The 10,922-nt window shown below is 35.5% G+C and overlaps 2 protein-coding genes and 1 long non-coding RNA gene across 3 annotated transcripts; 1 reads left to right on the forward strand and 2 right to left on the reverse strand.

Moving 5' to 3' along the window:
- The first annotated feature begins 26 nt into the window (after nucleotides 1–26).
- Nucleotides 27–3,531, forward strand: LOC114735236 (putative pentatricopeptide repeat-containing protein At1g17630). Its single transcript, XM_028922914.1, has 2 exons — nucleotides 27–298; nucleotides 1,139–3,531. The coding sequence occupies exon 2, from the start codon at nucleotides 1,268–1,270 to the stop codon at nucleotides 3,473–3,475; it is 2,208 nt and encodes a 735-aa protein (XP_028778747.1). The 5' UTR covers nucleotides 27–298; nucleotides 1,139–1,267; the 3' UTR covers nucleotides 3,476–3,531.
- Nucleotides 3,532–6,958: 3,427 nt separating this feature from the next.
- LOC114735235 (LOB domain-containing protein 22-like) lies at nucleotides 6,959–7,366 on the reverse strand. The gene has a single exon (XM_028922913.1). It carries the CDS (start codon nucleotides 7,364–7,366, stop codon nucleotides 6,959–6,961), a length of 408 nt encoding a protein of 135 aa, XP_028778746.1.
- Nucleotides 7,367–9,593: 2,227 nt separating this feature from the next.
- LOC114735240 (uncharacterized) lies at nucleotides 9,594–10,661 on the reverse strand. Its single transcript, XR_003739245.1, has 3 exons — nucleotides 10,627–10,661; nucleotides 10,458–10,534; nucleotides 9,594–9,872 (listed from the first exon to the last, which is right to left on the reverse strand). It is a non-coding gene; the product is annotated as an uncharacterized LOC114735240 (long non-coding RNA).
- Nucleotides 10,662–10,922: the final 261 nt, after the last annotated feature.

Here is a 10,922-nt window from a genome sequence, read left to right on the forward strand (position 1 = left end):
GTAAATTCCTTTACTGTTAGCCTCATCGTCCTCCGTAGGCCGACGCGGGGCAGCCGCTGACATCAAAAAGGGGTGAGCTAAAAATATAACCCTTGTAACTGACCTGGTCGCCGGCATTGGGAACATTGAACGGGCGGCTAAGGAGTTGCCGCACTACACCTTCCGGCCTCCTAACCCTGTTTGCGAACTGACCAGCAAGCGGCGGCAAAGCGCCACCTTTTACCGGTAGCTTCGCTGCATTTTCCGAATCTGATTTTCCGGCAGTCCTGCGAATTCATTTGGCTGATTACATATTGGGGTAATAGTCCATGCCAATAGAAGATAATATTTATTTAGCTTTTGTTCGCTTCTTATCTGGTGATGAACACAGCACTTGTTGGTTTGCTTGAATTGTGAATGGGTTCTGCGAAGCATTAATCTATCTTTATTTTAGTTTTTTCCTGGGTGTGGACTTTGCACTCAGTTATCCGAATATAAGGTCGATAATGCCGTGATATCAACTCATGAGCAGAAGTTGAGATTTTGATAATTTGATAGTAGCAGGGCTCGTATTCTCTAAGGGTGATTAGTTTTGATATGATTGGATTTTAATATGCGAAAGAATTGTCGCTCTGCAATTCTATGGCCAAAAGGATTTTAATAGTTGGTAAACGCAGTAATGGGTGAGTCAGAATAGCCTTTATGTGAATAGCAATAATATTGTATTTTCTATAGTTGAAACCTTTCAGTATGTAGAAAAATTTTCTATTCAGTGAAGTATTAAATTTAAAATCATATACTCTAGTCAGATGTTGGTCCTTTTCAAGATTGGCTATGTGTTCAAGAACTTCGGCACCTTTTATTGAACGGTCCATCATGTGACAGAAATAACTACACTGAAATTATTTGGACCTCATACTGGGGAAAAGTGGTAGCTAATTAGAATAAGTACTGAATATGCATGAATGACCAGTAGAAGCAGCAACTATTGTAGAGTAGTTAATGAAGACAACCTTCCATGGGGTTGTTATAACTTTCAGTTGCAAAGGTGTTTATATAGAGGGATATAGGGAAGTAATTTGATAATAAATTTTCTTTGGTTCTAACTATGACCATTGGAGTGAGTTCATTGACATGAATGATTTGTATCTTATTGTAGGCAAGATAGTGTTTTCCTTTGGCTATCATCTTCATTCAAAGAAGAAGGGCAAGATGAGTTTGAATTTGTCAGTCGGGTGCCAAAGATTTGGTTAATAAATCCTTAATCTTGTCATAACTATGAGACTTCATGCTAAATGCTGCCTATGACCGCCTCATATCTATATCTTTGCGTTACCCAGTGAAGTCTTTCAGCTTGCTGCATAAGCTTGGTTGCTCTAACTACGTAGCCCACACCCATTTCCATAGCCCACAGCCATCATATCAAATCTGCATTACCAGCAATGAACTCCTTGATTTCTTTGATGTCATTGTTCACCGATGCCTTACAGTCCAGCAATCTCAACAAGTTCACACTCAACTTCTTGTTACTGGTGCTCATCAGTCGGCCTTCTTGGCCGCCAAACTCATAACTGTTTATGCATCTTTTGGGTTTGTCAGAGATGCTCGCAAAGTATTTGATGCGGTCCAAGTTGAAGGTCTTGAAAATCTGCTTTTGTGGAATTCAATTCTTAGAGCCAATGTCTCTCATGGGTATTATGATTATGCACTTAAACTTTATGCTAAGATGCGAAAGCTTGGATTTTGGCCTGATGGGTTCACTTTTCCTCTGATAATAAGGGCTTGTTCGAATGTGCTCACCCCCACTCTGTGCAAGATTGTTCACTGTCATGCTTTGCAAATGGGTTTCCAGAATAATCTTCATGTTGTGAATGAACTGTTGAATATGTATGGGAAGCTTGGGCAAATGGTTGATTCCTCCCAATTATTTGATAGAATGGTTGTCAAAAGCCAAGTTTCATGGAATATGATGGTTTCTGGTTATGCTTCGAACCATGATCCTCGTGGTGCTTGTAAGACCTTTAAGCAAATGGAGTTGGAGGGATTTCAACCAAATTCTGTGACATGGACATCACTGTTGTCAAGCCATGCTAGATGTGGCCTTTATGATGAAACACTGAGGTTGTTTAAGGCATTGAATATGAGGGGAACTGAAATCAGTGCTGAAGCCCTAGCTGTAGTCTTATCCGTGTGTGCTGATATGGCTTCAATTGACAGGAGCAAAGAACTACATAGCTATATTGTAAAGGGTGGATATGAAAATTATTTGTTTGTGAAAAATGCATTGATAGGCGCTTATGGGAAGCATGAGCTTCTGGATGCACATAAGCTATTTTCTGAAATAACGAGCAAGAATATAGTAAGTTGGAATGCTTTGATATCATCATATGCTGAATGTGGATTATGTGATGAGGCACTGTCAGTATTTTTGCAGCTGGAGAAGTCAGATGGTCATCCTCCAGTTAGACCTAATGTCATAAGTTGGGGTGCTGTTATTGGTGGTTTTGCTTCAAAAGGGCGTATTGAGGAATCCCTTGAGCTTTTTAGAAGAATGCAGCAGGCCAAAGTAATGGCCAATTGTGTGACAATCTCCAGCATTTTATCAGCTTGTGCAGAGTTAGCAGCTCTGAACCTTGGCAGGGAAATCCATGGTTATGCTGTTAGGGTTCTGATGGATGATAATATTTTGGTAGTAAATGGCTTGATTAATATGTATATGAAGTGTGGGGGTTTCGAGGAAGGGCATTTGGTGTTCGATAACATGAAGGGTAGAGACTTAGTCTCTTGGAATTCATTAATTGGTGGCTTTGGTATGCATGGGCTTGGCGAGAATGCATTAAGAACTTTTGATGAGATGATTAAGTCTGGAATCAAGCCAGACAATGTCACTTTTGTTGTTGTTCTTTCTGCATGCAGTCATGCAGGACTTGTCGAGGAGGGCCGCAAGCTTTTTGACAGGATGGTTAAAGAATTTAAAGTTGAAACTCTGATAGAGCACTATGCATGTATGGTTGATCTTCTTGGCCGTGCTGGACTTTTGCGAGAGGCAAGTGATATCGTTAGAAGCATGCCAATAGAGCCTAATGAGTGTATTTGGGGAGCTCTTCTAAATGCATGCAGAATGCACAGGGATATAGACATTGCAGAAGACGCGGAATCATATATTCTGAGTCTGAATTCAGAAGTAACTGGAAGTTACATGCTGCTGTCAAATATTTATGCTGCAAGTGGAAGATGGGAGGATTCTGCTAGGGTTAGGATCTCAGTGAAGTCAAGGGGCTTGAAGAAATTTCCTGGTCAGAGTTTGATAGAGGTGAAAAAGAAAGTTTACACATTCTCAGCAGGGAATGTTGTCCAGTCTGGACTGGAAGAAGTTTATAGGATGCTTGAGGAATTGGCACTTCAAATGGAGAGTGAAATTTGCGCATCCAATCATGTGCTTAATCAACAATGCATTGATGATGAGGAGTCAAACCTCTTGGTTGTTGCAAACTGAGAGACTAGGTTTTATTTTATCCTATGGCTTTCTCTTGCTGGCACAAACAGTTCACTTTAGAATATGATGTTTTGGGAAAATACTAGCCCTGCTAGTTCTATCCAAAGAAGAAAGCGGCTGTTTTTATTATTTTCATGCAAATTGAAACGTCATCCTAAGAAAATAAGACACAGAACTTTGGAGCAACACCTGGGGAATTTTACATTGGCAGATGAGATCAATTCTTAGTAGCTTATGAGATGCTTTATTGAATGTCAAAAGGAAGGGAATTCTTAGGGCTAGAGGTTCGTTGAAGGTGTTTGAAGAGCATCTCCTTCACATTATCTCGTGTGTTTTATGCCTCCGCCCTCCGCTGATATTGAAACCAGACAGGGAGATGGTTTTAGTTTACCAATTGTACGCTTTTGCCATAAAGGCCGTGTGTGTGTGTGTCTGTGTTCTTCTAATACCTAGCGCTTTCTGTTCTTTCTCAACTGCCTGGATTTTTTACTGGGGCAAACACTTGCAGATATCTTGATGCTGGTTTGAATGCCATGGATTGGCTGGGTTTTTATTTCTACAGTCGCTTACATTTTAGATTACCTTGTAGTTCTCTGAAAAGCAATATTCTGATTCGATAGAAGTATTTATGCCTTTAGGCTGATAATTTGCCAGTCCAGAAACATATTCAATTTTTCTGAGAAAAATAGATAAAAACCTTTCTGTGAGAATTAAGTACGCATCAGTTAGCTAGTTTCTTATACTTGACGAATAGTTTTCTCCAGGCCTAACAAAAACTCCAATAGCCTTTGAAGAATGAGTAGTGAAGGAGGGCACACTGTTATTTATTCTATAAAAAATGAACAAGAGTTTCTCTACAGGAAGTGGTAACTATAGCCGCCCAGAAGCATTGTTGCTTCCTATCTTAGAAGTAGAAGAAAAAGGATTGCTGCAAAATTGAGACTTGAAATATGGTGTTTCCGAGATAAGTATGTAAAATGAGTCTTGTCTCAAGTTTCGTGAATAAGTACTTTTGGAGATTCTGATTGTGATTTCAAACAAGCACTAAGTTGTCAGGTAGTACAATTTGTGAGAGTGAACAAAGTTGCAGCACCTTTGAGATCATGATCTTGATCTTGTTGAATGCAATCAGCCTCTGCTTTTAATACTGAATTTTCTATCTTGAACAAAACCCCTTCTTCTTCACTGCATATTTCGGTCCAACAACTTCTTTACGTTAGAATTATGCAACAATAACAAATTTGGCAAAAAATTCAGAAAACAAGCATGTCACTAGTTCTTATTATTATCTGCTTCGATGCTTAGCTTTTAGCTTTCAGCATTTGTCGAATTTTGTAAATAATAAATTTGACGTGTAATTTTTTTGATGCACTGCCCTCTGAATCTAATAATTTATTAATAAAAACTATTGCAAATCTATCTTGTATAAAAGTTTAGTTATTTTTTCAAAATGAAAACATTCAAGTACACAGTGCTAATGTTTAGAAATCTAGATGCAGTCATTGAACATGTAGTAACTAAATTAATGTATGTTTAATTCGAATGTTAAAATATAATGCAGATTAAAAAACTTAATAATAAATTTCACTACTTAACATTCAAATCCATACAAGATACTTCATCATCACGGTACTCATCAAGTAAATCCATACTTATTTATATTTTGTATAAGAATAATTCTCATATAATGTTATGGGAAGAAAAGATTTATGGAAATGATAATGCCACTTTGCACCAACAGCCACTTGGAATTGGTCAAATAAGTGACTGTTTCTTTCTTTCTTCTTTCTTTTTGAACTTTCTTTTGGCCAACGAGGCTGTTCAAAATCACTAGTTTTGCAGTATAATGGTGAACTGGTTTTATTTGCACCAGTTCATCAGTTTTTGGTTGAATCAACGTTGTCAATAACAAGTATAGGATCCTCCACGAAGAGAGTTTATCAGGTCTAAACTCTCAAACAAACTTTACTATTTTTTTTATTACTATTGTAAAGCACATCATATTCAATTTTAGATCTTCAAGAAACAAAATTACAACTTTATGGGATTATATATACCCCCCCCAACTTATATTTAATGCATTTCCAAACCAACCTTTGCTTTTTGTTTCTTTTTTTTTTTAACTTTAATTTAATGAATTACGCTACATGATGCTTATTTTGAAATAATGCTCAAACATATCAACGGAAAATTAACAACATGAGCTAATATAGCCCAAAATAAGTATGACTTGAATGTACGTAGATGCACATGTTACGCTAATATAATTCTCGAAAATCACAACCTAATTATTGTAACAATTAATGAACTAAATAAACCAGACATTACACCGCTTGTACATATATAAGGAAGAGCGTTTGAAGCTTCAAAATTGCATGTATATATCTCATTAATCATCAAGGGTAGACCACTAAAAGAAAAGCTAATCTAGAGAAGGGAATTGAAAAGAATATAAATTAAACTAAAAAATTCATCTGGTAGAAAGAAAAGCTCAGCTATTTCATCATATTTCTTGACATTATTCCACCCTATTTAAAGCAAACATTTCACCTAAATAATATACTAGCTTGACACATTTTTGCCGTGCCACTCGTTTTCATTCCAAAATAAAACTCCCAAACACTTATATGGCATGCAAAGGCTAAAGTGGGGTTATCTTGGCAAAGAGTTCATGCTCAGACTTACTGGATGCTTTATTAGAAGAACAGATGTTGCAAAGTTTTTAATGGAGAGGATAACAAATTAAAGAAAGGTATATTTTGTTTTTATCCACATAAACTGTACTTAAAGGCATGCTAGGGAAGAGAAGAATAAATCAAGCTGACGATGATCACATGAGAAATGGAGAAAACTAGACACTGAATAGGTTATATATGGTTCAATTAATCACACGATGGTGGGCTACATACTATCCTAATACCATCGAAAAAATGATGGTAGGCGAAATTGGAGAATTTCTTATGCTCATAATCTGGATATCCATTCAAATGTTTTATTGGATCTGCCTCTTGAATGCGAAGTATTAATGATACACAAATTATTATTGTTATGGTCTTACTTAGATTCGATTATCTAACTGATGAGTTCTTTTGGGCTCACGCCTGCTCATTTATATTAAAGGGGAAACAGGCCCCAAACCCATACTAAGACCCCGGGTTGTTTTGCAGATCAAATTATATATCAACGTTGAAAATGATATTTAACAAAAGACTAAATTATGCAGACATGCAACAGAAATTGCAGGACACTTTCAGATGATTGCAGAACTACTTGCGGCGAGCATAATAATAATAAATGAAGAGAAGACATTCCTACATAAAGAATGTTGATGATTATAATAAAGACACACCTGCGATCCACTAATTCTTCAGGTTCAAAACCGATTTCATTATTCCTCTCATCATCACCATAATGAATGTCAAGCATAGACGTTGACGAAGACTTTTGATCATTATATAACTCATCGCCCATATAACCATCCACTCATATCGTCCCCGACATATTCTTGTTCTGTAACGATAAAGACGACAGGCACCCAGAATCCTGCACTCCCCAACAACCACTAACATCCTCCTGCAAACATACATCACTATTCTGAATCTGATGATGTTGTTCCTGCGGATGAACCATCATGTACGGCGGTTCTTGTTGAAGGTATTGATAATGAGTGGGATGAGGTACTACTGGTGCAATAGGGTTGTTATTATAAAGATTTAAGTGATCATGATGATGAAGGTGAGGTTGGGATCGATAAAGAGCGAGCTGTTGAAGAACAAGCTCAAGCTCGGCCTGGTGGTATTTGATCTGAGCTTGAAGCTCTTGAATGTATCTGTAGCAACCTCCGACGGGGTCGTTAGCTCGCATGTCAGATTGGAAGATGATGGTTCGCATGGCTTGGTCTTTATCGTGGGGGTTGAGGTGTCTGATGATATTGGTGATCTTTTTGACACCGAACAATTATGGGCGTTAAGGAATTGACGTTGGCGATCGTGAGGAAAATAAGGTGCGAGAATACAGTCAGGAGCGCATTTCTTACGATGGTACTTACAAGCAGCACAAGCCTGGTTGTTGTTGTTGTTGTTAACGTTGTTCATGGCAATGTGGAATTAAGGAAAAGGAAGAAAGAGAAAGCGTCTCTCCGCCGGGAAAGGCTGGGGACGAGGAAACAGGAGGAGGTTTGGAGGGTAAGAGATCTCCTGAAATTTCTGGGCTTTGTTCAACAAAAACTAGGGTTTGTAGAAATGAGAGATTCAGAGAAATGCCAGGAGGTGAGAGTGAGACACAGATAGATATATTATGGGGGTTATAGGAGATGGAGATCTTCTTTATTTTTTAAATTATAAAATAAAAATATTTATATTATCAACTGATTTACTTTGTGTGATTGGCTGTAGTTATAAATAGTATTTTCTTTCTTTGTCACTTTTTAAAATTGGGTGAAATTTAGTTACAAGTCTTTTAGAGGGAGATGAGTAATTAGTTAGTTATTAGAACATATAAGTGGTGCTTAGTTCAACTGTTCTATGGAAACTTGAATTTTGAAACAAGTTTATAAAATCTTACTTATTTAATATTTAGTTATCTCTTACCAAAATATATAATTTTTTAATGATATATGTATTTGTAAGTTATGAGGTTTAATTATAAAGGAGCCATGGATATTATTCTTTAAGTGCCCATTTGGATTAGCTATCAACAGTGTAATTTTAAATAATCATAAATTTTATAAGTGATATTGACTATAAATGATGTTAGTTAATGTTGATTTTTGTTTTTATATATTTTTTTATAAGTCACTCTAAGAATTGTGATTTTGTTTGGTTTCATTTATTAAAATCACTTATAGATATATATTACCAAAAGACATGAATTTAATAAATATTATTAATATAATTATTTGGGAAGAGATTTTTGGGAGAGTGTGGGAGGATAGATTGGAGAAAATTCAGTTGATAAAAATTGATCGGAATTCTTCAAACGCAAAAGCTACTCCTTAATGTTTATTTTAAGAGTACAGTGAAAAAGTAAAATCACAATTCATCAAGTTTCATAAATTATCTAAACAGGATAAATATGCTTTATAATCACTTATTTAGATTCAAATAGACTTATTTGAACTCTCATCACTTAATCAAACAGGCACTAAACCAAGTAAAATCAAAAGCTTTTTTCAAGAAGTTTTTATTTCTTCAAATAAAGTAAATCGAATTAAATTTTATATAAAGATAAAGTACTAAATATACATTTTAATCATTTTTTATAATACATAATATATTTTACTTATAAAAGTTTTTAAAATTAATTTATTTTAAAATAGATTATTAAGAAAGTAATAATTTAAAATTTGGCATGGCTAAGAAAATCAAAACAAACTTTGGTTTAACAGAAAAATCGGTGAACGTGTCATGGTTGCATTCCAAGTGATACTAAAAATCAAATTGGTTGGGCATAGAAACAAATTTTTCCTTCTGGTTTGTAGAAATTAAACTTTTGCATTTACAATAATTTATGATTATGATATTCGATGTACTCCAACTTCCTTATTCATAGAGATTTATTGTTTCATAGAAATACTTTATCTGACTGTTAGCCTTCATATTTATATTTATATAAATACTCCTTTATATCATTTTTTTTAAAAAGTTCAAAATTATGGTCCACCAGTCAGCTGTGAACAACTCAATTTTAAATATCAAATCCAAAATTAAGAATGATATTTTCATAAATTTTACTTTCCCAAAAAAATAATCGGAGTCCTTTGATTTTTATCCTGTAACTAAAAATCACACTTGTTGGAGAAATAAATTTTTTTTTGCATTCTAGGTCTCAAAAGGAACACCCTTATCAAATAAAAAAAATCACGTTATTATCTTGATTATTTTTACTAATAATAATAATTAATTAAAAAGCGGGGATAAAACTAGCTAGTGATCTAGCATGCGGATCAACTTCAAACATTCCATGCAATTGTTTGTAAATTGTTTTGTACTCTCATGTTTTTTCTCTCTCTCATTTTCCCCCTCAAGACTTTCAATTGTTGATCTTGTAAACGGTGTTTAATAAAGCGTCGAATAAGGACATCCTCTGGCAGATTTTTACGTCATATGAAAAGCTGCAGTTTAGAGCTGAACTCAGAAATCAGAAATCTAAAAGGCATGTTCTACCATTTACAGAACCTTCAACGACATTAAATAACAAGGTTCACCCAATAACAATGGGGACTGTTACAGAGAAGAAACATCAATAATCAATAAAGAAACTATACTTGTGAGGAGCTAAATATAGAAATTTTAGCTCCCAGTTACCAGTTGCCTCCACATTTCCGACAACCTATTTATCAAAACTTCTGATTTTTCCCTTCAGAACCGTAATATCCAGATATTGATGATAGAGAGCCCTGCATTACACGTGTTTGAACTTTGAAGTTAAATAAAGAAACTTACAGGGACTCAACTTTCTTTTTGTTATTGATGAAATCAGCGTATCAGGGGGGTAAAGAGGAACAACCAGAAGAAATAAAAAGCAAAAACAATATCTCGGTTTAGTTTTGAACTAATAAGCAAATAGCCTTTTGGAACTCAAGGGCTCTTGTTTTCTATAACAGACAACTCCTGTACTTGTGAAAGGGGATTAAAAATTAATTAATTTCATTTCTAGCTTCACACTAACCCACTCTAAACCACAAATGGATGCAAATATAGTAACTAACATGCTTGAATGACGCATGGACGAATAAAGCTGCATTTATAATCGCGTCTCCTTAGTTTGGCTAGGAAAATGCTGTGAAGTCCCCTAAGCCTACACTTAATCATCTTCACTGGCATTTCATTTCGAATATATCAAGTATTACGCTTCCATATGAATAAAGATGACTGTACATGTTTCTAGTCAATCTCAACTTCAAAATAATTTGCATCTTTGCTGCTGATAAAAAGAAATACCATTAATCTACCGAGATATAGCCTAATGTAAATTTCCTTACACATTTGATTGACTGGAACTTATGGCTCAGATTTAACAAGCTCTTCCACAGACTTCCGGTAATTAGCAATCAAGTCTCTGCATGTCAAAAAAAAAGGGGGAGGCATGTATTTAGTTTATAGAATCTCAAGCAAACAAAGATGTATGAAACAACTACTACTACTACTAACCTTCGCTGATTTAGCAATTGCTCACTTCCTCTAGCTTCTTCTTCTGTCCCTCAACTGTCTGTGTTAAGCATGCAGAAAGTCCTAATTTTAGATCAAGAATAATTCCACTGACTAAAAAAATATTAGCTGAAGATTTAAACCTTCTGTTGATTTTAACAGCCGTTTTAGACAGGAATTTTCTCCCCCCCCCCCCAAAAAAAACCCCCCCCCTCTTTTTTCTTTTTTCTTTTCCCCAAATTCAGCATGGAATCTGCTCATCATGACCTGTCGGCAGGCAGTATTATAAAAATGAAAAG

This window comes from Neltuma alba, unplaced genomic scaffold (genome assembly GCF_004799145.2).
Source record: "Neltuma alba isolate B1F8T4 unplaced genomic scaffold, ASM479914v2 tig00013191_pilon, whole genome shotgun sequence".
NCBI lineage: Eukaryota > Viridiplantae > Streptophyta > Magnoliopsida > Fabales > Fabaceae > Neltuma > Neltuma alba.

Bases quoted from the DNA above. Each gene is read 5' to 3' on its own strand.
- LOC114735236 (XM_028922914.1), top strand. From the start codon at position 1,268: ATGCTAAATGCTGCCTATGACCGCCTCATATCTATATCTTTGCGTTAC.
- LOC114735235 (XM_028922913.1), bottom strand. From the start codon at position 7,366: ATGCGAACCATCATCTTCCAATCTGACATGCGAGCTAACGACCCCGTC.